The 26,244-nt window shown below is 53.5% G+C and overlaps 1 protein-coding gene across 3 annotated transcripts in view; it reads right to left on the bottom strand.

Annotated features, from left to right (window-relative positions):
- PAPPA2 (pappalysin 2) overlaps positions 1-26,244 on the bottom strand; it is an 83,183-nt gene that overhangs the window by 13,985 nt on the left and 42,954 nt on the right. For 2 of the 3 annotated variants that reach the window (XM_080601954.1, XM_080601952.1), the window contains 7 exons: positions 23,080-23,251; positions 20,911-21,088; positions 18,822-19,035; positions 12,558-12,726; positions 12,311-12,443; positions 11,146-11,255; positions 8,520-8,591 (listed from right to left, as the gene is read on the bottom strand). In XM_080601954.1, coding sequence (XP_080458080.1) covers positions 8,520-8,591; positions 11,146-11,255; positions 12,311-12,443; positions 12,558-12,726; positions 18,822-19,035; positions 20,911-21,088; positions 23,080-23,251 — 1,048 coding nt within the window. The remainder of the gene's footprint in view (positions 1-8,519; positions 8,592-11,145; positions 11,256-12,310; positions 12,444-12,557; positions 12,727-18,821; positions 19,036-20,910; positions 21,089-23,079; positions 23,252-26,244) is intronic. The other variant, XM_080601953.1, reaches the window with a different exon arrangement.

Genomic DNA, 26,244 nt, shown 5'->3' with positions numbered 1-26,244 from the left:
TATTTTGGTGCTGTGTCACGGGCAGTTGGTCAACAGTATTTCTCAGGAATGCAGGTTTTGCTCTGGTTGAGCAGACCTGAAGCCCCAGTACCTTGCTTTTGGCAATGACCCATTCCAGATGCTTCAGAGGAAGGTTGAAAAAAGAAAAAAAAATGCAGCGTGTACCTGGCCAATTATGTACTGCACAGCTCTCCTGCACTGCTGTGGAAAATGCTTGTGATTTCAGTCTGCCCCTAGCTAGAAAAACCCCAGATCCCCATTTTGGGGGATTAAATCCAGCCTCAATAAGCAAAATGTTTTCCCCCAGCCTCCAGGAGGCTGCGCAGGTCCTGGGCTTTGCAGCCATGGTGATCCCATCCAAAGAGGACACGCAGGTCCTCATGTCTGTCACTTCAGGCAGCAGTATTTTGGGCTTCAATGTGGAAGGCCTCGGACAATGTACATGCCGGGATGGCCACCTGCCACCCCACAGGTGCCTCTCTGGAAAGCTGTAGCTTTCAAAGCAGCCCCGGAGGAGCATCATTTTGGCATGGGGACCAGCCCTGGAAGAGCTGCTGCTGCTCTCAGCCCCACACCTTGTGCATCGGCTTCGTCATTGCTGCTTCTGCACTTGTGGCACGAGTGTCTCCCAAGGCTTGGGTGGGAAGACTGGAGAAGACCGAAGGGAGATGGTGCAACAAGGGAGACAGGGATGTGACTAAGTGATAAACCTCTACCAGGCACTTGCTCCCCTAGGAGACAGCTGCAGATCTCACAGCATGTATGAGAAAGCTGCTGCAGGGAGGAGGATGGTGAGCACAAGAAGTCTGAACAAGACCTGGGCCCCCATAGTCCCCAGGCAAGGTGCTTCAGAGAGCTCTGCTATTTCAGGATGTCTCTTGGAGGACGTGAAGGGTGCCCAAAGCCTTGTTAAAAAGCTGGTTCACTCAACCCTGCTGTGCATCCACCACCCCACAGTCTTTACTTGGGTCCCTAAAAATTCCCCTGTGGAAAAATCCCTGTCTCCATCCCTTCAGCATCACTCCAAACCGCTGTTCCCTTACAGAAAACACAGGCTGCTTTCAGTCCCTCCAGCCACAGCCACAGCTAAAGGGATGCTCCAGCACAGTGTCCCCAGGACACATCCCTTCCTTGCACACACTGACACTGGTGGGGCAGAGAGCCCGGCAATTCTTGGCTCCCCTGGCTTGCCCAGGGAAGTTGACGGGGAATGCAGACTGTGGGAGGAAATGACAATGTTCATTGTTTGGATTAAATATTTTTCTTGGCCCTCTCTCTGTTGCAGCGTGTCTTTTATTTCATTATTTTTTCTCCCCCCTCCCCGACACCCCAAGCACGCTGACTTTCCCTCTCTCTTTCCTGAGGCTCTCCAGCACGCAAGGAGGAAATCAGCTCCGAAAAACACAGGGAGGAACAGAGAGGGAACAGAGCTGGCTTCTGCTCAAAAGCTTTTTTTGGATGCCTCGCTGCCCTGGGCCACTTCAAACAGCAAGCAAGTGCTACCTGGCCGACTTCACCCAGGGAAAGAGAACTCTAGAGAGGAGAGATCGAGAAATTTGGGAAGAAGCACCTGGGACGAGTGGCTCGAGGAAGAGGAAAGAGAAATTCCTGCAGATCTAGCGCTTGACCCAATATTTCTGCACTACCTAGTTTCTGTGCTGCTTTTGAACAGTCACAGCTGTCCCTTGGAGCCACGTGCCCACAGGATGGCTTGCTTGGAGAATTCACAGACCCGCCCCAACACCTCTGACACAGCCAGAAAGCAAAACAGAGAAACACCAGTTGTTTCTGAGTTTGCTGGTGTCTCTGAACCATTCCTTATCAGCACAACGTGCAGGCTGCTTTCATCACCTTCTCAGGTCTTCAGGAAAATCTGCTCCAGTTCTGGCATCCTACGGCCCACGCCTCATAAAGAAAACAGAGGCTGGCTGCTTGAGAAAGAGCACTCCATGTACTCGAAGGAATACTTGAAGGAAGAAGGGATGGGCTGAAAGGAGGCACCCTGCTGTCCGGTTTCAGCCTATGTGCCATCACTTGGACTGTGGTGCCCAAGGCAAGCAAGTAACTGCTCGGCTCCCAGCAGCCTTGGTAATTTGGAGGTGCTGCAGGCAAAGAGGGTCCTGTGGACATTGGGTTTCCTGCAAACATCTGGGCCCAGGGATGTTTCTTCAGCCCTGACCCTCGCTCCTCAGAGAGCCTGCATCTCAGCAGATAGCAATCTGGAAAGGGCTCTGCACAGCCTATGGGGCAAGAGGGAAGGAGGGGATGGAAAGGTGGTGTAGGCGTAGGTGAACACCACATGAGAGCAGATCTTTGCCTGAATAAAAGCATCTGTGTCCATTATCTGGTCATGGTGGGCTCCCCTTAGCCTCATCCTTTCTACACCCTGATCTCAGTGCTCACAGAAGATGAGGGGAGGAAGCACCCAGAAGCAGCAGAGAGCAGGCAAGGGGGAGCACAGGGAGATGCTGCACAGAGACAGTGCTCCTGGCAAGCCCAGGGCTCCCCGAGGTGGGCCCCCGCATGCAGGAAGCCTGGGCTTCCCCTGCCACGAGCACCAGCCTGCCGTCCTGCCCCAGCACCTCGCCTGCTGCCCAGCAGGGGATCTCCTGCCAAGCCGTTCGTGCAAAATATGTTGCAGGATAGAACGGGTTATGGAAAACAAGCCCTGAAAACCACAAGGGCCTCCTGACCCACTTGTATCTGGTTTCTGCCAAGTTCTTGTTACAGATCTTAAACAGAAAGAAAAACAATGTACGAGGGATGAAGGAGCTGAAGGGGAATATTCGTGTTGGAAGAGCGCTTTGGCTGGGCTATGCTTGGGGATGTTTGTTTATTATCCAATGCAACTCGCTGATTTTTATTTCAGCGGGTGCTTTCAGTGGCTTTCCACTCCTCTGTCTGTGCCCCTGGCTGCGCAAAGGCACTGCAGAGAGCGGGGAGAGTGGGACGGGGGGCTCTGCAACCTGTCCCTTTCACCATGCTCCTGTGTGATTGCTTTGCTTCCCTCTGGTTGCTTTGTCTCTTAAGAAAATGTGATCTCTGTAATCACACTCCACATGTGTGCAGGGGACAAAGGTTCTCTCCTGCTCATACAGCCCTGCCTGGTCCTTTTTGTATCTCTTTAATAAGGATCCTATGCCCACCAATATTTTAAATCCCTTTCTGAACTTAAAGCTACTGCCCGCCTCTGCAGCCTCACCTGCCAGCCAGGTTCAGAGTTCAAGGCTTACTGTGTACAAGATATTTTCTTTCACCTGTTTGAACCCCCTTGCCAGTGCTCCCTAGTTCTGCATCCATCTTATCCAGCACCTCTGTGACTTGGCACACCTCCAGCAGCCTCCTGCTCTCCAAGCTGGAGTGTCCCAGTCTTTTAAGGATGCCTAGCTGTGGCATCCCTCTAATCACTTTGATTGCTTCACTGCATCCTCTGGAGATGTGGAGGCCAACATGGCACACACCAACCAATACGCGAATGTACCAGAGTCTTGGGCAACTCACAGAGTCCTTTCTGATCACCTGGACCACAAGGGCTTGTAGGCTTTGGCAAGACCCCTGAGGGAACAGCAGTCACACAGCCTCTTGTTTGCTTACAAAAAGAACAGTAGGATCCTCTCCCCATTTTCAAAGCCAGGTGGCAGGCAGAGGAAGAGTGCAGACTGGATAAAAGAGTCACAAAATGCTCCCATGGGGATGGGAAATGAGGTAGTGGTGACATGAGCAGGATGAGAGGGTGACTTTAAATTCTGGCCCCGCTGAAGTACCTGGTTGCTCCAGAGAGTCTCCTTGCAGAAGCTGGGTCACCTGCAGTCCTCACTGCCCTAAGCACCAGGAGAGCAGAAGCAGGTCTCTCTCGGAGCACAGCATCCCACCAGCATCATGCTCCTGCCTGGTTTCCTGAGCTGAGCTTTGCCATGGCATAAAATCAGAGTCCTGGGGGTCTGAGAACACAGGGGGTCCCACTGATGGTGAGGACACCCCGGCAGGGTGCCACACCCCATCTCCCATCGCTTTAATGCACGGTGGGACCCTGATTTTAGATGAGACTTCCCAACGTCCCTATTGAATGCATTCTCAAAGGGGTTAATTGTGGCTGACAAATGCTGGCCACAGGCCACGGACATGCCAAGGGAGGGTTTTATGCATAGCGGTGAGAAGGGCCAAGGATCCTTCAGGGTCCTCGGCTACCTGTTGGGTCACGAGCCGCGGTAACAGCTTGCAGCCAGAACCATGCTTTGATCCCTAACTCCTAATTGCCTCTGCAATTACTCAGGAAAACCATGAAAGAGAGAACAGCTTAGCATTTTACGATCGTGATAACACGGTCGGCAGCATGCACAAGGGCAGCGAGACCTTGTCCTCGTGTGGCGAAGACCTGAGAAGGCCCCAGCAGCTCGGCCTGCCGGCACCCATCGCACCAGGCGGCCATCTTGTGGCCAAGCCTCCAGGCGTGCCCTAGCCAAGCCAGCCTCAGGCAGAGCCCCCCAGCCTTCCCCTTGGCTGTCACCCTCTGCCTTTCCCCCAAATGGCACCTACTGCAATTAAAACTACAGTTAACCCTTTGCTGCCCTCACGCAACGGTGAAACAGAGCCGGGGGTGAGGTCAGCATGTTTCAGGAGGTCTTGGCTGTCTGTGTCTGCTCGATCACCGCGAGAGCAGCCCATGTTCCTCTGAGCAGGATGGTGGTGGTGGCTCCATCCTGTGAGTAATGCTGAGTAAACAGGGTGATGATAAAATAAGTGACCTTTTCTACCGGAACCGCAGTATAAAAAGAGAGGAGTCCCTACGGTGGGAGAAATCGGGGTGCAGAGTTGGTGAGTAGCGTGGACTGGAAGGTGCTCTCCTCTCAGAGATGTGGCAAATACTGGCCACACTCATGCATGGACTGAGCACAGCACCAGGCCCAGGGTGGGGAGGAGAGCCTTCTCTCCTCCTCCTCCACCCAGCCACAAGCCCCCTCCTCTCTCCCCCCAAGTGCTGCCATCTGTTTTTCTACTGATGGCAGGGGATGAGATGTTCCACTGGCCCTCGAGAGGCGAAGTGCGCTCAGCGCTAACTTGTATTCCTGACGAGCTCCTGGAAGGCTTTGCATCCCGAACTACGTGCCTCCGCGCCGCGGGGATGGGGAACTTGGCAAGGTGCAGCGAGAGACCGGGAGGCAGATGGACGACCAGATTAATGGAAAGAGAAAGGAGGTGGGGAGAGGAGCGAGAGGGATGAGCAGGCAGGCTGGTCTCACCAACAGAGTTTGAGAATGATGAGCGAGCATCCCTGTGATGCCACTGCACGGTGACTTGAAATTTCCAGCAGGAGATGGGTGAAGTGGGGCCAGGTGGGTTGAGGCTGGGCTTGGTGGCTGCTGCCATGCCCCAGCCTGAAGTGAGTCCTCCAGGGAGAGGCTGAACAGCAGGCAGGAGGCCTGCATTCCTCCCGGGTAGGGCTGCTCCCCTAGCTGAGGTGGCCGGATGAGAATGCTTCTTCACCCAACGTGCTCTCTGCCGTCAATGGAGAGACAATGACATCTCCGAGGGGTGACCTGGACCTGAAGGGACCTGCACAGGCCCCTGGAACAGCAGTTGGCTGCTCAGTGGAGAGCAGAGGCTGGGCTCCTAAAGGAGGTACCCCTGGTGAGGGATTGCTGTGAAATGAGGAGGAATCTGGGACTAAGGTGGCCTGCACAGCTGGCAAGTCAAAGCTGAACCATGTCAGACCCAAGAGAAGCTAAAAAAGCAGAACATTTCTTGTGCAGGCAAATGAAGCAGACACAAAAATAAGGGATGGGGAGGGAGGTGTCATGCAGCAAAACCAGATTAATGGGTTGTATGCCATCCCTACCCTACTCTTGCCATCTGATGTCCCCACATCCCACAAGAATTTGGCCCCAAGTGAAATGACCTCCAAGATCTGCAGGGCTTTTGGTCACAAGGATGGAGGCAGGAGAAGAAGAGCAGTGAGGCGATGTGGGTGCAAGCAAGCACAGATGAGGTGGGAATGATGTTCAGGGCATTTCCCCTGGTCAAATGAGGGGACTGGTAACACCTCTCTTCTCCCCAGTGCCAAATAGACCCCAGAGAAATACTTTGAATGAGACAGTTTTGGTAATAGTTGTGCTTTGCGGCAATATAATGACTACTATAAATCCCATGTTAAAAAATAAAATAAAAGAGAGTTGTCTAGCAAGACTTAATGACCTGCAAGATTGTGGAAGAAAACCCAATGAAAAGAGTAATCAAAGACATGAGAAGGGAGGAGAAGAACAGGGACGAGGCGACTGTGAGCTGTTTCTAAAAGGAAAGCACGAGGGCAAAAGAAACAATCTGAAGGATGAATCTTCATTAGTATTGCAGTGAGTGACTGTGACCTTAAAAATAGTCCTGGGCTGATGAAATTGCTAACAAGGAAGAAGACATTGTTCCACAGAGGAGGATCAGGTTATCTGACAAATAGTTAGATGACCTGGAGAACTAGGGAGAGAAACAGGATGACATTCGCTTGTGTAAAATTGAAGGGCAAGCTCTTATACTGATAGTAAAACATCTGCTGTTAGCTTGGAGCTCATCAGTTGGAAACAAAGGATGCAGAGAAAGATCTGGGTGTACTTGCTGACCTCAGGATCTCTCTGAGCTGCCAGACTGATGCAACTGCAGAAATGACAGCTATGTTCCTGGGTCCTATCAAACAAGAGATTTCCTGCACACAAAGGCTTTCTTGCAGGGCTTTGGTGAGATCTCAGCGGGAAGAGTATGTACTGCTTGGTCATTCCTGTTGAAAGAATAATTGAAAACAGAGAAGGTGTAGAAAAGTATACAATTGGAAAGATGAGAGTAGACCCTTTTTTTGCTCTTAGGACACTGCAAGATTTTGGCTTGCTTGTTATAGCTGTAGCTATAACTTTTGTCTGGGATTGCTTTCTAAAAGTAAATGGGGATGACAAGCATCCAGGAACAGAAAGAGCTTGTGTTGGCCACAAGAATGTTTAGGTGGCTGACGAGAAGACAGAGACCTGGTGTGAGATTCAGGTAGTTGGTCCCTCTCTCTCACACACACACAAACAGGCTGGCATTTTTCCATCATCCTTTATGGGACCTCTTGCTGAAGACACAGACCAAAGGTGAGGTGCAGAACCATCCTGCTCAAATACATTGCCCCAGAGCCAAGCTGAAAGGCATGCTATAGAAAGACACGGAGCTCCCAAGACACTGGATCCACCACCAAGCCATGGTACTCGACCATCCAATGCCTCTCTAGCACACAACAGCCTATTCCCCTAAGCTAGTAGCCCATGGGTTACAGGAGAGACACAGCACAACAATCAGGTTTGGGAAGTAACTACTGCATGTCCTGTTGAGCACAACATTTCCTCCCTAGGGACGTGCCCCCTGCAGCACTGAGGCTGTATGGTCACACATGGTCGTATATGCTGCCCCTTCTCCTGTAATTCAGCCGACAAAGAGCTGAGCTAGGCAGAATCAGTGAGCAAAACCGATCATTTGCATTGAAATGAATGCATCCAAAAAAAAAAAAAAACCAGCAAAACCCAAAGCTATTTTTGGTGTGCAGACTTCATTTACATTTTCCTTTTTGGTAAAAATCCCAAATTTTCAGCATACAACATTCCAAATCTGCCCCCCCCCTTTTTTTTTTACCCTCAATCATAATAACAAATAGTGCTCGACAAAGACTGCCTATTTTTCATTTCCTCTGCGAACTGACTCCAGGCTGCCTATGATTTTCTCCTGCCTGGTAATTATTCAAAACGAAATGAGCGGCTAACCAATTTCTGCAAGGAATTCTTTGTCTGCAGATTCTTGGGGAGCGGTTTGTTTTGCACACACGACGTTGGAAATCCTCCTTGTTTTGGTTGGACGCGTGAGTCACACCGGGCTTTTCTGGACCCATATTACTCCAGAACTGCAGTTCTGGTTAAGGAAATATTCAGGCTTGGAGTCAGCATGCACATTTTGGGGATACCCCTTGCCAGTGAAATCCTTTTTGCTAGAATTTTCTTCCCGGGCTGGCCAAGAAGAGCGTGAGGAAGGAAACGCAGTCTGAAGCCCTGGCCCCGCTCTGCAGCGGAGCGGCACGCTGCAGGCTCACCCCAGCATCGCCCCAGCTGCTGAAACGCCAGGACATCACTGTGCCCCGCGCCAGCTCGTTGCAGACCCCACCTTGTCCCTGCAGGTCCTGCAGATGGGGGAAGGCATCTCACCTCTGGTCCCTTCATCTCTAGGAATCCACTCTGCTGGCCCAGACCTGGCTGTGGGCTGGCAGAGCCCGGAGAGCCAGGAGTCACACCTGAGAGCCTGTGGTATCTGGAAACTTCTGGCTGATTTCCCACTAATGCTCAGTGTGCCTGGGGAGTTTCCTCCACCCTCTCTGGTGCCCGTGGTAGCTCTGAAAACCCAGAGTGCTTCCACCACGCGCTGCCAAGTGTGCTTGCTCTGGTCTCCTGCTTGGCCTGCGAGCCCTGGCCCCATGTGGAGCAAGCACGTGGTGAAGGGTCCTGGCCGCGACTCACCTCACACGACTGGATGCAGTGAATGCCGGAGGGGTCTGGGTACCATCGCAGCCTGCCCGTGCATACGATGTGCTGAGGAGGAGAGGAGAAAACAGCAGTTAGAGGAGGTGGCAGAGGGAGGGCAGCCACCACGACCGCCTCCTGGGGGCGTAGGGGTTCCCTCGACATCACGGGCAGAGCAGCAGCATCACCCCCGAGCCCTCCCTTCACCTCTTGAAACCCAGCAAACCCAAGGTAGCACCAGCTTCACCCACACAGCAGGGCACGTTGCTCAAAACAGAGGCTAGATAAATAGATATGTGGGTATATGTATATATACATATATATGCCCAACAGGGAGAGGACAAGGGGAGATGGCAGGGATCTCCAGGGAACCGGGTTTGGCTGGCAGCACTATGCCAAGGTGGCCACCAGCCAAGCTGGGAAGAAGCCATGCGTGGCCACCACAGACAGGAGCCCTCCGTTCATCTCATTGCACCGAGCTGGATTTAGCAGCTTCTCGCCCAGCCAGCGGTTGCTGGATGCCGGCATCAATTCGCCCATTGAGTCCTGCTCAGGCTCCAAGAGCCGTGTCCCCAGGGCTGCGGGGGGGGGGGACACCTGAGGACCCACCTCCCCAAACTTGGCCGGGTCTGGATACACCAGGCTCACGTTCACCCCCGCCGTTGAGGTCATTGCTGGTATTTACGAGGCTTGAAGTTAGCTGCTGCAGCCAACTGGACACAAGAGCAAGATGCAGAGGTCTCGGTTTCATCTGACTGGAACGCTCCATCCCCGTAATTCAGAAGGGGGTTGTTGGGAGCACACATGATTATATGGGGGAAGAAAAGCCCCACCACACAGACAATTTCCTCCTTGTAAAGCTCAGGCAGGCTTTGAAATCTGAGGCCCCATAAAATGAGAGCTGGCCTGTGAAAGTGTCCTAGGATGCCCTCCATAGCACAGGAGCTGCACGGACGGGCACGTATGTCTTCCCCCAGCCTGGCTCTGGCATCTGCAGGATGCACGGCAGCACGGGATGGGGCACCTCTGCCCGGGTCTGTGCTTTAGCAGCAGGTTTGGATGTGCCTGGGGAAGGGCAAGGTATCTGCAGGCTGCCTGGTGGCATCTCTATCTGCTTCATGTACCATCCTGGGCTTCTGTTGTGTTTCTCAGCTCCATCCTGCACCAGGAAGCCTCCAGTTCAACCTGATGTGTTGCCAGGAGCAAAGCTGGTCCAGAGTACCAGTGTCCTCAGGGTCCTCAGCCAGTGCAGAGAAGGCAGACTCAGAAATAGCTGCAATCAGATTGGGCAGAGAAGCCCAGGATGGCCAATTCCTGCTCATCCCAAAAGACGCTTGAATCCCAGCCCCACTGGGACATTTCATACGTGGTTGCTGCACGCCTTGAACAAATCCCCAAACCTGCTTGGCAGTGGGATGCGATGGATCAGTGCTGAAAACCACCGGTGCCGCCCCTCGTGCGGGTTGTTGCATCGTCCCCGTCACCTGGGGAGCCTGGCAGCCCCTGGGAACACAAGCCCGGCAGGAGGGCTGGGAGGTGTAAAGGGGAACAAGGCAGAGAGGAAAACAAGGCTGCTGGCAAGGGGCAGCGCCGCTGCTTAAAATAACGCCTTTCTTCCCTGCTCCAAACTGCCTCCCTTGCACGAGAACCAGCGGCCAAGCCACCCGCTGCCTCCTTCCAAGGCTCGTGCTCCGCAGTCCCACACGCCACGGGCGTCCTCGCCCCCGGCAGCGACGTGCTGCGGGTCTGCTGCTTCGAGGTGAGGCAGGGCAGCGCCCGCAGACACGGAGCGGGGATGATGCTGGGCCCCCGGGAGGAGGGCGCAGCGCCTGCATGGGGGCGCCGGCTCCGGGGAAGGCTGTTTGCTTTTCTTTGTTCCACCTCTTTCCTTCTGCATCTCGGTTTTATTTTAAGAAATATTACCCCGGCGGAGCTGCTTTTTGGGAAAGTCGTGCTGTCGAGATCCAAACTATGCGAGCTATTTGAGCTGTTTTGCCTACAGAATGAGTAAGGGCTGGGGAGGGAGAGGGGAGCGGGCGGCCAGCGGGTCCTGGCAGCAGGAGCCACCTTCCAGCTGACGGCGATGCCTCCTCCCCAGCACGGAGACGCCTTCCCGGGGCTGCTTCGCCGCTGCCAGGTGAGGGGGGACCGGGGCTTGCACCCTGCCCAGTGCCAGGGGCGGCTTTTGCTCCGTGCTCAATCCTCCCAGTGCCTTGGCTGACAGTAACAGCCAGATTCAGGCATGCGGTGTGTCCCAAAAGTCAGCGGGATTCCTGCCTTTAGCTTCCTTCGCGGAGGCATCCTGCAAGTCCTGGAAAGCTCACTCGAGAGCCGATGGCTTACGCTGAGCTTTGGTTTCGGAGAGCAGGAGGCTGTGCAGTAGCATCCTCAGACTGGGCACGGGTGAGCCTGAATAGCCACACGCATTCATCGCCCAGCTGCTCCTCCACTGCCACACCAATTTACCCAGAAGGGCTCAAGATGGGCAAAGGAAAGCGCTGGTATGGAAAAGCACCAGATGCAGAGGAGGGAGGACAGATTTGACCACACGATAAATATTTTGAGGGCCCCACCTACGTGGCTAATGAACCCCCTGCTACAGGGACGCCACCTCCCCACGTACCTGGACTCTGGTGGGCTGCAGACGGTGATCCATAGTCTCAGCAGTTACATTTTCAGGCAGTATGACGGGGTCGCTGGGCGGTATAATACAGGAGGGTGTGCACACAGCACCTGCGGAAGGAGAGACAGCCGTGAGGGCTTCCAGCAAGAACCAGGCAGTGGCGTGTTACAGGCGGGCACCAGGTCCGAACCTGCGGGCTCCTGCACTGTGGGTGTGAAGGTGACCCTTAGCCCCCCAGCACTTGACAATTCCTTCCCCAAATCCTGACTTATAGAAGAGCCTACTGGAGTTTTCTGATGGCTGATTTACCTCTCCTGAATGAGATAAGAATTGAACGTGCCCTAAGAGACAGATCCAAGCCCTGATGGCAGGACGTGGGATCCAGCAGGAAAACACAACTGGCCTGGATGTTATGGGATGTTTGTTCACGTGTCAAGAAGCACCTCTCATAGTTTTTCTACCACACCTTCCTATGACCCAGGAGGAAAAGAAAAGAAAAAAAAAACTGTAAAAAAGCCACCCTAGAAAACCAGGTGGGTCCCAGCCCTATTCCCAGCTTCACATCAGGTCTGTCTGAAGCTCAGCCTCAGCCCTGCCTCAGCCAATTTTGCTCAGACCCTGGTTGTGCCCAAATGTCCTATCCAGCAGGATGCTAGATGGGATGTAACGGCTGTGACTGAGCATTGCAGCTGAAAAGCGACTGAGTCTTGGAGAAAGAAATGGATGATGTGGTCCCTCGTCTGGTGAAAGTGCCCTGTTACACACAATTGTCACTCCAGCTTTTATCTAGGGCCTGCCTCATTAACCCTGCAAATGTCAGCAGTCATAACAAGGGCAGAGACCGCGGGGGGGAGTGAAGGGCTGGAGGGTGGGAAAAACACTGCAGAGGGCTGGGCTTGCCCTAGGGACGAGTCCTTGCTCCTTCTGAAGAAACGCTTACAGAGTTTTAGCTTCAGTCTTGCCCATGAACACAACCAGGCTATGCACAGGGTTAAAGCCACCCACAGGCTCTGCGTTCAGAAAGGGGACAGAAGAGAAAACATTTCCATGGATTTAGTGGGGATTGGCACACGGAGAGGAGTCACCGTGACCTTCCAGCTAGCTCTCCGGGAGGGCTGACTCGACACGGGGGTTGCGTTTATGCTTAGCTTTTGCCTGCTCTCACCTATGCCGTGCCCCTGCTCGCACTTGTACTCCACCAGGTTCAGCTCCGGGGGCGGCGGGCAGGTGCCCTGCAGGCTCTCACACAGCGTGAACTCCTCCGTCCACGAGCCCTCCTTGGTGCAGACGATGGGAACCTGGAAAGCAGAGGGGCAGCGGCCCTTTGGTGGCACCCAAGCGCCGAGCCCTGCTGTTTTGAGGTGCTCTGAAGCCCAACGCCTGGCCGATCTCCCCCTGCCCCCATCACTCACCCGCATGCCCGGCGGCTCGCAGTTCAGCACGCACTGGCTGTCCAGCTCGAAGCCCTGGGTGCAGTTGTACATGCCCTCAAAGACCGGCGGGGGTGGCTCACACACCACGGGGACGCAGTGCCCCTCTTCCCACTGCCCACTTTCCAGGCACTGGATCTTCAGGAACTTCCTGGGGAGACACAGGTGGAAAGCTGGGCTGCAGCCTCCCAAAACGCATCCCTTCTCTCTCGGCCACGCTGGGCATCCCGCAGAGGCAAGAGCAGCCTGGATGCCCCTCCTTGGTTCTCAAACCCCCGAGCGTGGGGCTTTGCCATGCCATTCCCCAGCACAACCCGTGCTCAGCCAGGATCTTCCTTTCCCCTCGCACCGGTTTAGGAGTCCCAGACACTTCTCACGCTCCCCACCATCTTTTGCAGCACCTCTAAATGCTCTCTCCCTGCCCCGCAGCCCCTGCGGGTACGTGCGCCGCGTTGCCTTGTCCTGCCGCCAGTAGCTGCATATTTTGCTCGGAGGAGCGAGCCTCCCCCAGTAAATCCTGCTGGCCCATGCCCAGCTCCTCCTGAGGCTCCTCTTTGTACGCCGGCCAGAGCTGTCAATCCCGCTCTCGCCGAGGAGCTGCCACACTGGAGCAGACCAACACCATCTTGTGCTGCTGAAACAGCCCCAGCAAGAACATCTTGCCAAAAAGATGATGAAAAAGAAAAGGAGCAAAAGGCCAGAAGCGGAGCCCACCCACTTCTCCGTCTCCTCTCCTTGGCAGCAATACAGATGTCACATCGTCTGCAGAGGGACATGAAAACCCCCCGGGAGGATTTGGGCGAGCTGGGGACACCTCGCCGCTGCCCAACAATGACACGTGGCTTTTGACAGCGCTGATGAGCTTCACCCTGAGCTGATTGCAGGTCCTTAATGAGACTCTTCCCCCTCTGTAACAGGCTCCCATCACTTTCCACCAGATGCCTGCTCCGGCTGCTAGCCTCTGCCTGCTCCCCCTGTGGGTGCCAGCAGGCAGGGCTCCAGGCGTTTGTAGCGCACCGCAGGTACGCAGAGGGGATTTGGTGTCTCCTCTGCTGCCCAGTGCTGGGCTGGAGAAACCCCTGGGGGAGGCACTAAATTGTCCCTTGTTCACCACCTGGGTGCCCCCGCTGCACAGTGCAGGGTCACGCAGCCTGGAGCGGCGAGGGGACAGTGCCCATGCCCTGCCACCAGAGCGGGAGGCAACGGGCTTGGTGATGTCCCTGTGAGCCCACGGAGCAGAGGGGGGTCAACCTGCCCTTCACACGTCCATGCAAGCACCCTTCAGAGTATGCTACGAACACCCCAGGACCCTAGGCAGGACCATGCTGTGGACAGAGAAATGTGCTCTCTCGCCCCAGAGCATGTCTGGTTGACCCCAAAGGCGGTGTGCACATTTCTGCAATCCCAAGCTTTCAGAGAGTCCCCTTGTCCCTTCAGGAATCAGAGACCTGTTTTTTTTTGTTTGTTTGTTTTGTTTTGTTTTGTTTTCCTAGGGATTTCATACAAGTGATAGACGTTTCCTGCTCTGACAAACACAGGCTCCAACCAGTAACAAGGAGAAGGCACAGGAGGGGATGGGACACGGCAGGGCCCCCAGAGCTCTGCCCAAAACCTCCCCACCAGACCACGCCGGGAACATGGGCTGCCACGGCGTGGGCATCCCAGCAGTGAGTGGTCCTGCAAAGCCCTCCTGAGACCAGTAGCCTCGAATTGACAGAAGGAAACTGAAACCACATCAGATTTTGGAAGGGTGATGGGGAGAAACATCTCTAGATCCCATCACGGACATCTGCAGCTTCAGCCCACTGGTAATTTCATATTCCCAGTTGCTGCCCTTTCCCCTAGGATGATGCTCACTGCTTTTCAAAGACGTCCCCATCAGTCCTGCTCCTCTGAACACTTTGCCCACCTTTGAAGGCCAGCGAAGGCACGTACTGCGGGGCACTGATGTGCATCGGAGGGTTGGCTCCTCACGCAGCTGTTTCCCCTCCTTGCATTGCCCAGCAGGCAGGGAGTAAATCCGAGCAGAGGAGGCTTTTCGTGCACGGCTGCACCACAGCCACGCAGGAGGTCAAAGCGATGGCTTTGGGGCAAGAGCTGCAAACCGGTGGTGCAAAGCCTCTGGCACCGAGCAAAAAACCTTCACAAAGCAGAAGCACACCCGGCCACCTGATATATAACTGATGCAGCCACTGCACGTCACTGTTGCTCTTCTGAATCACATCTTCCACATAGCAGTGGAGGCCCTTCAGCGAGGACCTGGGGAAGGGCTGGGGAGAAGGCACCCCACGGCCCCTCGCGTGGCTACGCACTGTGGTTTGCAGCCCCATTGCCTTCTCTGGGGCTCCTGATCTTGATGCGGTGCTGGTCCCAGCTTCTCCCTGTCCCCCCTCCTGCATCCCCTCCAGACCTGGGCCAAGAGCCTGCCTTGCTCTGGAGGCTCGCCCCACCACGAGCCTCCGCGCCACAAACTTCAAAACTGGGTGGCCTGGGCTGACCCCAGGGCAGAAGGTGGCGCGGGGACCACTGCCGGGCGTGTGAAGTGGGCAGTTTGTATTCAGGCACGGAGAAGGGAAGGGAGAGGCTTTAAAAAATAAATAAAATTGTAAAAAAAAAAAAAAAAACAACTTGTAGCAGCTTGAAGTTTCCAGACCCCCTGACTTCTTCTGATCTGGGTTAGCGGCATTTCTCGAGGATTAACGAGGAAGCCAGGAAAATCGGAGTCAACGCTTCCCCCTCCAACTGGGCAATCCAACGTCTGATGGGGAAAGGAGGCAGGGGAGACGCCTGAGGCCAGCGAGGGCTGTGCCTGACGTGAAGGCATGAGCTTCGTCGAGCTCCAGGAGCTGAGAGCACAGGGGCCTGGCCAGAATCCAGCCCTGGGCTGGGGTCCACCACGCAGGAACGGTGATAAATGAGCCCAAAGCCCACCTCATCTCCCAGGGCAGGAGACCGATGGCTTCAAAAAGGAGAGGGGAGGAAGGAGGGAGATTTGCCGGTAAATTAAAAGAAAGCAATGCCGTCCTGTAGGACCTGTGCTGCTTTCCACCCCTCGCTCCAAACAGCCTGGGCAACCCGGGCTGTAAATCTTCATCAGAGGCCTGAGAGGTGGAAATGACACGGGAGCCCAGTTGACAGCCTGTGTTTTCTTTACCTGGCTTTTTGGCTCTCTCCACTGCCTGCGTGTTTGCCTTTTATCTGGAAGGGGCCAGATGTGGGCAGGGGAAGCAGGAGCCCCACACCTTTGTACCCACCACAGATGTGCAATGGCCCCGTGCCCTGCTAAGCTGCGATGCTCCGGGGTTGGGCTGTCCTGCTCTGCCCGCTGAGGTCCTTCTGATGCGCTTCCAGCCCTCAGGCTGCTAACTTCTTCCAGGCCGTGTTCTCCTCCACCTCCTCTTCCTCTCCATCAGCCCGCCTTGGCCTTTGAACAGGGCAGGGGGGTGGAGGGGCTGACATCCCCGCGGGAGCTTGTCAGGGGGCTGGGCTGTCTCATGGCTCCCGTGATCTCCGGTGAGGGGCCGTTCGTTCCTTGCTCACTGACACATCTCCTGGTCACGCTGGCCAGCCTCTCGCCTCTGCCCTTTCAGGAGTAGTCCCAGGAAGGGGTAACAGCGAGGGAGGGAGCAAGCAGGAGCAGGAAACGAACCACCAGGTGTGGTGGTGCTGCCATTGGACAGACACTGCCCAGAAACAGAGACCTCCCATCACAAAGCATCGCTGCACATGTAAAGTTCCCCTACTTCTGTTATTTGGGGGTCAAGTGTGAAAGAGAAATCAGCGTGCTGGAAACCAGGCTGTCACCTGGGCTCTCCAGCCTGAAAGCAGATCTCCTTTAGAAAGAGCTGAAGAAGCTTCCACCCTTTGTGTCAGCCCCATCAGTTAAACAATCCTTCCAGCAGAAAGGCAGCAAATCTCTGGCAGGATTTTGCTTACACAGTCAGTGTTTCCTCAGGGATCCCTTGTTGATTGAGCACAGATTTGTGAAGGGCTTTTCCTCACCCAAGTTAACAGATAAGAGCATCTTCTCTGAGCCTACGTATTTCTTTATACTCTTTCTCTTCCACCTATGCTATGGGAAATGAACTTCAAAAGACTGCAGAAGCCTTCTAAGCATCCTTGTGTGAGTGCCTGCCCCTGCAGTAACATTCAACTAACAAAACAGAAGTGAGGAAATCACACGAGCATCTGTGTCCAAGAGCATCTCAACTGGGACAGAGACAGCTGGATCCCAGCCGGGCTCAGGAAGGTGGGGACCATCGCCCTACAATCTTAGGGGCAAGGCTCAGGGCTTGGAGCCCCAGTCCGGGTGTAGCAGCCGTGGTGTTCTGCACGGTGTGTGGAAGGGAAAGGCACTGAAGAAGGCTGGTTAGAAGCTGCAGTCATGCTTTCTTGTGCCCACCAACACCTGTACAGCACCAAATCTTTTACGAGGCTGGTTCTTGCTGGGTTGATGGATGATGGGGAGACAACAGCCCAAGAACTCAGATTGCTGAACCCAGAAAGAGCCCAGAGAGATCTCAGGACACCCCAAAACCTGATGTCTGAGTCATCAGCTGAAACCCTACTCCCTCACCAGCACATCAGGAGCTTGCACCCCACCAGTGCCAACCCCTTCCAGAGCTCCCCATTGCCTTCTCTGACAACTCCATTCTCCAAAAATGTCCCTGAACAGAGAGCAACCCCGCTGGCAGCTCTGATGGTCTGCCTGCCAGGTCTGAAACGCCAGAAGGATTTCCAGCAACCTAGTACTGGCCCACGTACTGACTAGTAGCTGCTGCTCGCTGCACGTGCCAAGGGGCTTGCACTAAGGCTGAGTGCATACGCAAAGCTCCAGATGAAACAGTGCTCAGACACTTCCAGGGAGAGGTTTTTGCTTTGAATCAGGCCACTCACAGAGCAGTTAATCTACATGAGAAAGCAACAGATTTTCTGCTTCTGTTAATTTTTTTTTTTTTTTTGCTTGCTGTAATAGGATCGTGCCCTACCATCAAAGATATTGGGTGAGTTAGTAGTAATGATAATAGCAAATGTGAAAGTGCTATCTCGACATCCTTTGCTATGAAAACATAAACTATTTCATGTGATTTTCCTTGACTTGACTTACAGGCTGTTCAGGCCTGTAGGGAAGTCCCATACATCAGAGGAGCGTTGGGGTCTCCCAGAGGGCATTGTTTTCCCCAGTGCTTGTGGCAGCATGGGTGAGACAGCCTAACTGTGCAAGCTGTGTTGATCTGATTGCACGTCCAGTGCCTGAATGCCACAGGCATCCAAGCTGTTCCACGGTTTGCAAAGCAGTCCATGTGACCGTAGCCATAATTGTAATTTGCTCAGCTCCCCCTGGCCCAAGAAATCCTCCTAACACTGTGAAAAGCTGTTTACAGAAACCACTTCCTTCATTACTAGGCAAGAAATTTGGCAACTGCTTCCCAGTGCACAACAACCCTACCCCAGAGCTAAGTAGAGCTGAAGTCTGCATCCAATTAAAACTGGAAGGGGGCATTAAACAATTAGCACGTAATTACTTGATTTGGGCTAGCACCAAGACTCTGGGGAGGACCCCGCCTGTGCCAGGGAATCTGTAGTGACCAGACCCAACAGGGACTTCAGCTGGAGGTATCGCAGACAAAATGCTGCTCTACCCACCAGCATCATGTTATTGGCCCAGCACAGTGCTAGTGAATCACCAGGAATTTTTCCCTGAAGCACTGGGAAAATCTTCTCCAACTGAAATACAAATGTTTGAGATTAAATTTAGCCAAGACATGCAGGGGGTAAAATGTTAACCCTGACAGAAGGCTGTCATTTGTTGCAACTAAAACAGGTCACGGCGCTGGGTTTGTCGCTTTGAGGAAAGGCAGCAGCTCCAGGAGTCTTCTAGCATCTTGGTATGTCATTAGCTAATTACCTGAGAGCCTGCACACACTTCTGCACGTGCTTCATTTTCAGCAAGTGACAAGTGCTTTGAGGTGTGTGGGACAACTCGTGCTTTAGGTTAAGGCACTTAACGTACACGTGCTCAACAGCAGCTTACATCTCGTTCCCACCTGCTGTGACCTACATTAGGGGAATGCCTCTCACATTTGAGGAAATAAGCATGACCAGAGCGAGCTGCTCTGCCTCGTGTCTATCCCAGCAGCCAAAGCAGGGCTTCACTACAGGCAGTGTACCATGGCCTGTCCTCCTCCCCCAAGCTGGAAAGTGGGGAGGCAGGGAAGAGTGGTGGCAGACCCACCAGAGACTTACTTTTTCGGTTTGCCTGCTGCGTTCTCGGCCACGTGGTATCCAGGTTTGCACTTGTAGCGGCAGACGGAGCCCACGTCGTGGTTACCCTGCAGGCACCGCGGGACCAGGAGCTTGGCGTTGGCCACCGCGGGAGGCGCATCACACTCCAGCTTGCAGTAGGCTTCGGGGAGCGACCAGAGACCGTCCTCCAGGCAGGTCAGCCACTGGTTCATTCCTGGCACCAAGAGAGAAGCAGCGCGTTTGGGTTCAAAATTCCTCTTGTTAGAGTGGGTATGGACACGAAGGGAAGCAATAAATTGGAAGACCATGGGCTAGTTGGACAGCTAGGGGCTGGAGAAGCAATTTTGTTTCTGCACATCTTCCCCCAACTCTCCCTTAAATTCCCCTCTCTGGTGATACCTCAGGAGAGCCGTCAGTGGGCTAGGGGCTTTGTGTATGACAGCCTCTCTCTCATATTTATTTCAGCTCAACTTCAGTCTCCCTGGGTGCTTTCTGCAGCTTGTCCAACACCTGCCCTTACAAGCCATCTCGCCCCATGCCATGTGTACAGCACAAGATGGGAAGTGCCAGCAGGAGAGATGCAGGAGCCCTACCTCGTGTAACTGGGAATCCTGACCTCAGAGTTGACAGGGAACTGAGCATCACTTTCTTTTTATAGGATCACCGCTCTGCCTACAGCTGCTCTTGGACAAGGGCAAGACCGTGGCTCCGCTCAGCGCTTGTGTTCCCGATGGGCCGGTGCTCCCGGCGGCGAGGCGTATGGGTTGTCCCCACCTCCAAGTGCCGTGGCAGGAGCCATGCAGCCATGCAATCCCTTCCCTGCCTGTTCTTAGCATTTATTAGCACTGAGAGGCTGCCCGTAAGGACGCCAGCCTTCGGGGAGTACAAGCAGCAGACACGTTCCTGCCTCGACAGCTCGGCAGAGACAGCTGGACCTCTCCGAGTCTACTCGCGCGCCTCGACAGCCTTGGCTGAGCACCACCAGGACTTGTGTCAGCTGCTGGAAGCCACCCAGGGCACTCCACGGATGGGACACCTCCCGCCAAGGGAGCCCGTGGCAAACCTCCCGTTGACTTCAACGGGAACAAGAGGAGGCTGTTAGGGAAATATCAGCTTCAAGCCCTGCCCTCAGTTGACCCACCAAAGGCAATGGCATGGCTTTGTGCAGAATTTGGTCTGTCGAATTGTCATTTGTGCACTACCCTTTGATCAGCTCACGCTGGGATCTGCCGGCGTCCCTCCTGTCATGAAATGAGACCTTAATTCCCTGCAGTTTTTGCTCCGTAGATTTAACTAAAAAAACAGTAAATGATTTTCATACGTTTCAGCTATAAATGTCGCCATAAAATAGGGCACCCATTAAAATGATTTGTTGTATGTGATTGTTTGGAGCAAAGGCGCTGGTGGAAACTCACATAAAGTCCCAATGCTTGAAGCTGTCAAGGCAATTACCCACGAAATCCCATCCAGCTCAGCCTTGTATAGACAGGAACAGTAGCTCTCTTTCTCCGACTTGGCTTAAAAACATTCCTGTGGGTATTGATGGAGTCGGCAGAATGAAAGCCAGGCCATGGCATGTCTGGAGGACTGCTGTGTGTCTGGGTGGTGCACATCTCCGAGACTGCTCTGCAGCTGTGGGCATCAGTCTCTACGGCTTTATAAGGCCCCAGGCTTCCTGAACCATATGCTTTCCCACAGCCACCAGCCCATTTTTGGCTCTCTGAAGTCCTCCCTATTTGTCTGCACTGGATCCCTACACTTCTCGCCTCCCTCATCCCCATAACACCGGAGCCTGCCAGACCTCACCAGCTCTCAGAAGAAGACATCCCAACACCCTGAGGGGGATGGATATGGGTCGCCAGCCAGGGGGTGAGCATCAGAGGGAGCATCCCCACACCATGGTGTCCCTGCTCAAGAGGGATGGATGCCCACCATGTAGGGAGGTCTCCCAAGAGCTCAGCTGGCTGGCAGAGGCGAGGACAACCAGGAAATTCAAAGTAGCAATGGTCACTTTGAAACACCTAGGGACACGCACGGAGAGGTGGCACCAAAAAGGGAGGATTAAATCCCCTGGCACTTCAGACCGTACCTTGAAGCTTGGCCGGGTGGATGCAGGAGAAGGAGCATCGCTTCAGGTAGGTGGTCCCTTTGGGGCAGGAGAACTTGGCGTAGTAGACATGCGACTGGTCAGGGACACCGCAGTCAACAGGGTCACAAGTCACAGATCGGTCCCACCGCCCTGAGCTGCACGTCAGAACCACATCCTGCTGCGGAGAAAGCGAGGCTCCATCAGACCCCTGAAACCGAGCTCTAACAGCATATTTTAGTACTGCAGCCAAACGGGCTGGCCCAGGTTTCAGGGACTTTGTGTGGCACAGTGTGGCGTTCTTGGGGTTCAAGGCATGATGCTGGGGGTGTGAAAGCAGAGACTGGTCCCTGGGGTGACACGCAGGTCACCTCTAGAGGCCTTCTGCAACTGGTCTGCAACTGCTTGCCTCCAAGTGTGACATTGTCTAAGTGGTGCTAGAGCACATTAAGGGCCAAAAAAAATCCCTTCAAAATACACAAGAATTTCCTGAACTACAGGTTATTCCCAGCTCTGTGCACTGCTATTTTCTCTCCTACAAGACCAAGTCTTAACACAGCTGTTGATGGACACCTCTCCTGTTGACTGGTTTTCCCCAGATGTCCTCGTCCTTTCATGCCCACGGAGCCCACTGAAATCCGAGGTTCGTATAACAGCATTTATAAGTTGTAATTATGAATCTGGGGGACTGCATGAGAACCTGAGTCCCAGCCACCAGGGGTGCCAGGCCTAAATGTGGTCAATAAGTGCCACGGACCTTGCCAAAACGCGATGGCAGGCCACAATTGCTATTCCCAGACCACTAACCCAAATCCAGCACTCCTCAGAGAGGGTCTGCAGAAAAATAAAATAAAATAACATGAAATGAAATGAAATGAAATATGAAATGAAATGAAATGAAATGAAATGAAATGAAATGAAATGAAATAAAATAAAAATAATAATAAAAATAAAAAGAGGTTTATTTCAACTCTTCCTGTTGCCCCTTCATTGACTGAGCACAACCACGCTGCCTGTGGTCTGTCCTCCCAGACAGCACATTCTGATGGAACCTGGACGTGGTGGCCCTGAGGGACGTCCCTAAATTTTAGCCTGGTACTCTCTGGTGCATGGCAGGATTGTGGTGAAACTGAGCCAGGTGGAGAGGACACCCAGTGGAGAGTTGTGCATTTTTCCTTAAAATGCCGGGAGATGTATACTGGTATGCAGGGTCATACAGGCAAACTATCGGAGACTAGGGAAACGTGGCGAGCTGCAGGCAAGGAAACCAAGCTGCTGGCCACACCATGCTCTCCCCCATCCTCCCCGCAGACCAGGAAAGGAATCTCTAGCACCTCTCACAGGACATGTGCCTGCCAGAGGCGAGCACCCACAGCTCTCCGGAGGGCAGAAAGGTCCACCCTGCTTCCATGGCCTGGCTCCGCTCTTCCCTTCAGGCCTGCATGGTGGCCAGCACAGCCCTGAGGCTTCTGTTCCCTCCCCAGGAACAGGAGAAGCATGGGACACGCTGTGCCAATGACCCGGCCAAGGCGACTCAGCTCCCAAGGACCTGTCAGCCCTGAGTCTCCTTGGTCACCGGCTGAGAGCGGAGCTGGCTCGTGGCTTTTACAAGGCAGCCCCTGGCCCTCTGGAGCTCTTTCGTGCTGACCTCTGCACTGCCCCAGCGGCTGGGCAGCAGTATAGCAGCGCGGCACAAAGGAAGAAAAGCTCCTGGAGGCTGCTCTCCTCTGCAGCCCTCTAAATATAGTCGCTCTGCAAGGACGTCATTTTTTTCCCCGAGCCACTAACTTCAACTTTAAAAGAGAAAACGTCCCTGGGATGGTTAGCCCTCCCAGCAGTGCCCATCCAGAGAAGAGAAATGCCTACCTCTCCCTCTGTGGGAGTGCACCACCCTGGCCTGGGATGTCCCCTGCAGTGGCATTTAGCCTGGCAGAGCTGTGGCAGCACAGGGCTTGGGGGCCTGGGGGGATGGCAGCAGAGGAAGAAGAGGGTCCGGAGCAGGGCCACCACCACTGAGGTCCAGTGCCAGGGCCACCATCAGACTGAGGTTCATTGAAAAAGCCTGGGTTTGGAAGGACAACGTGTCCTGGGGCCACACCAACCACCCTGGGGTGCTTAAGCCTTTCTCAACTGGCCCAGCGGTCACTCACCCCCACCCCGGTGCCCACTCACCTGCGTGGAGCCCAGGCTCTTCCCGCTGCTGGAGCGGAGCACGAAGCCCTTTTCGCAGGTGACGGAGCACTCCATGTGCCTCGGGCCATCAGAGGTGCAGTTCATGCTGGCGGTGTGAGCAATAGGGGGCTTCGTGCAGCTTCCCGGCCCTGCACAGGCACCGTGGGCACAGCTACGGAGAAGAAGAGGGACGGGGTCAGCCAGCAGGCCCCTGGCGTTGTGCAGCAGAGGGGTGGCTCTCCAGGTGGCACCTGCATGGGATGCCCAGCAGGTCATGGATGGGTACAGAGATGCGTGCCTATCCCTCAGCCCCTGCTTCTTCCAGGCTTGGCTTTCCAGAGGTAACAAAGCCCAGACAGCAACACTGGGTGTTCCTCCTTCCCAGTAACTTTTGAACCCACGCCTCAATTTCAGTCAGCTTTAGCGTGAAATAAGAGTTCCCTGTGCTACTATGTAATGACAAGATTAGCATCAACAAGTGGTCAGGAAGAAAAGATGAAGAAGCCTTTTAAAACCTCTACTCCTAGAAGGGCAACAGGCACATCAAACACTGCATTGGACATCAGAGAACCCACGGGGGATGCTCCAACTGCAAAAAAAAAAAGGTTTAGCTGGAGAAGGAACCCCTGCAGATCCACGCCATCCATGAGATGTTCTTCAAATTACGTGCAGACCCCCCAGACCTGGCAGCAGAGTCCAGAGCTTCATGTCCACATGGCTGTGCTAAGCTGCAGTGATGCCAAGCTCTTCGGGAACAAGAACACCTCCACGTGCATCTGTCCAGCTCTATAGGCTCAGCAGGGGAATACCTAGGACATTTGGTGGCTAGGACTCTTGTTTTTTGCTTGTTTCTTTGTTTTTATCCTTTTGCAAGTGGTGCTAAGGTTGACATCATCCCTCCTGGAGCGGGGCAGAGGTGCTGCAGCTCCAGGCAATAGCAGGGGGCAGAAGATGCCCCTTGATGCTCCCCTGCTCCCTGGCCAAGCCCCACTTTGCACAGGGCTGCCCCAATTTTGTGCACTATGTTTGGCCGACAGGAAGCCTATGTCGTGCTGCCTTTGCTTCCCGCATTTGCTCAAGCCCTCCAGCTGAGGACACATGGCTAGAAATTCCTCAAATGACAAAAAACCTGGTGCTGACATGGATATTAAGGGAACGCAATGTGCCGCTGAGTCTGGACAAGTCTGCCGAGCCAAAGGCACGGTGGAAACCTGGGGGCCACAGCTCTGCAAGAGCTGGTGGGCACAGGCGGAGGGGAGGAACGGCACGGGAGGGGACCACAAAGGAGAACAAGAAAAAAGGGGCTGTTTTTTCAATGCAGACCTGTTTATGAAGTGAGAAATGGTTTCAGGGCAGCTGCTGCAAATTCTTTCACTAGCTTATATTTCCATTTGCTTCCTTTTTAAAGAATTTGTTTTATGAGCAGAGCGTTTGTCAGGTCATTAGCTTCTGAGGGCATCTGGTACCAATTGTGGCCCTATCCCCTCCTGCAGCTACCTTCTCCGGGCGGCTGCTTTGCTCCCTGTCCGCGCCCCCTGCGCACACACACGCGGTCCCTGCCCCTGCTGCACCTCCCCGGGATGCAGCCACCATCCTGACCCATATTCATCTGCTCGTGAGGCCATGCTCATCGTGGTGGCACCTCCAAATGCATCCAGCCAGGCCAAGGGCTCAGCTCGAGCAGCTCCACGGGTGCTGGTGGAGCGGTGACACAGCCCTGGCCCTTGGGACGTTTGCTGTCTGGTGACAGCACTAACCCAGCACGCATTGTTTTCAGCTCTGGTTTCCACCAGTTTGGACACACAACTGGCAATGCTGGTAGAAAGCAGACCAAGAAACACGCATGTTTCTGACGATATTACAAATGCACCACGATCTGTAGAGGTAGGTGTGTGGGGAGATTTATAACTGTATTATAATGTGAGGTCAAAACGTTCCTTTTTATATACATCACACATGCATTATCTTGCACATGTTCTATATGTGCATAGAGATATCTTTTAGCTTTCTCTCTTAGCCCCAGAAGGTGACTACCCTGTCACTGTTCTCTCTGTGTGACTACCAATGCCCACATCCCACAAAAAAAACACACTACATTTTAGTTTGGATATGATCTGAGGCATGTTCTCAAGTCCTGAGTAGCTCTGAGCTCTCAGCCTGTACTTTGAAGTCTGATGCTGCTATTCCAGACCTGAAGAGGGGCTCTCATCACTGAAAGCTGGCTGCTATTCTCAAATACATCAGTAAGTTCAATTAAAAACAAAATAAAAAGTCATTCAATCTACACACTTTGCCTTGATCACTTCCTTTATCATTGCCAACACCACTGTGAGTGTCTTTGCATTTATTCTGGGTCAGGACACCTTTGAGCCTGATGCCATACAAGTGCAGGACGAGAAAAGCCATGTGGCCTGGCTCCATCGTGCCTTACTATGGCTTGGGTAACGCAATGGAATAAATCATTGCTCCCAGCCGCTGGAACACCCCAACGAAGGCTGGACAGGGAAACGGTGTAGTTAGCCCAGTTCTGATCTCAGCATGAAGGAGCTCTTTCTCCTTTTGATGATAAATGAAATTTCTGTATCACAGCTGCAAACTCCTGACATTTGGCCATTTATGGTTCAGACCATTTAAGACGTATGGTGAGCCAATATAATTTTTTTTTTCTATGTGAAACATCTAAAAAAATTTCCATTTTTATCCCAGCACCCTTTGAAGCTCAAACTAATGATTTGTCAACAACATTTTTACAAAATATGAAGCTTTTTCTCCTAACTTATTCCACATCAGCACCAGGCTGCAAGACTTTCTGGGCTCATCGAGTTCCATAACTCATACATGAAAGAGAATTTCAGACCTGGAAATTTGTGAAATTCTGCCTAGCGATGGCCTTAAGTGCTCTGGAATGATAAGAGCTTTCTTATGAAATGGGACCAATTCTATACACTTAGGGTAAAGATTTTCCTTTGGGATTCTTCATCATTCTTTAATAAATGTGTGAGGCAACCACCACCAAGGGAACAGGTTGAACCAGTGGTGACAATGCTGGTAAGAAGGGATCATTTAGTTGTAATGGAACCCAAATTCTGAAAAGCTGAAGTTTTGCATTTTACAGCAATTATTTCACGGAACCCAGAAAATACTGATGGATTTACCCAAGTCAAG

Source organism: Anser brachyrhynchus, assembly GCF_964034855.1.
Source record: "Anser brachyrhynchus genome assembly, chromosome: 8".
Classification (NCBI taxonomy): Eukaryota; Metazoa; Chordata; class Aves; order Anseriformes; family Anatidae; genus Anser; species Anser brachyrhynchus.
This window is presented reverse-complemented; position numbering and strand designations above follow the sequence as displayed.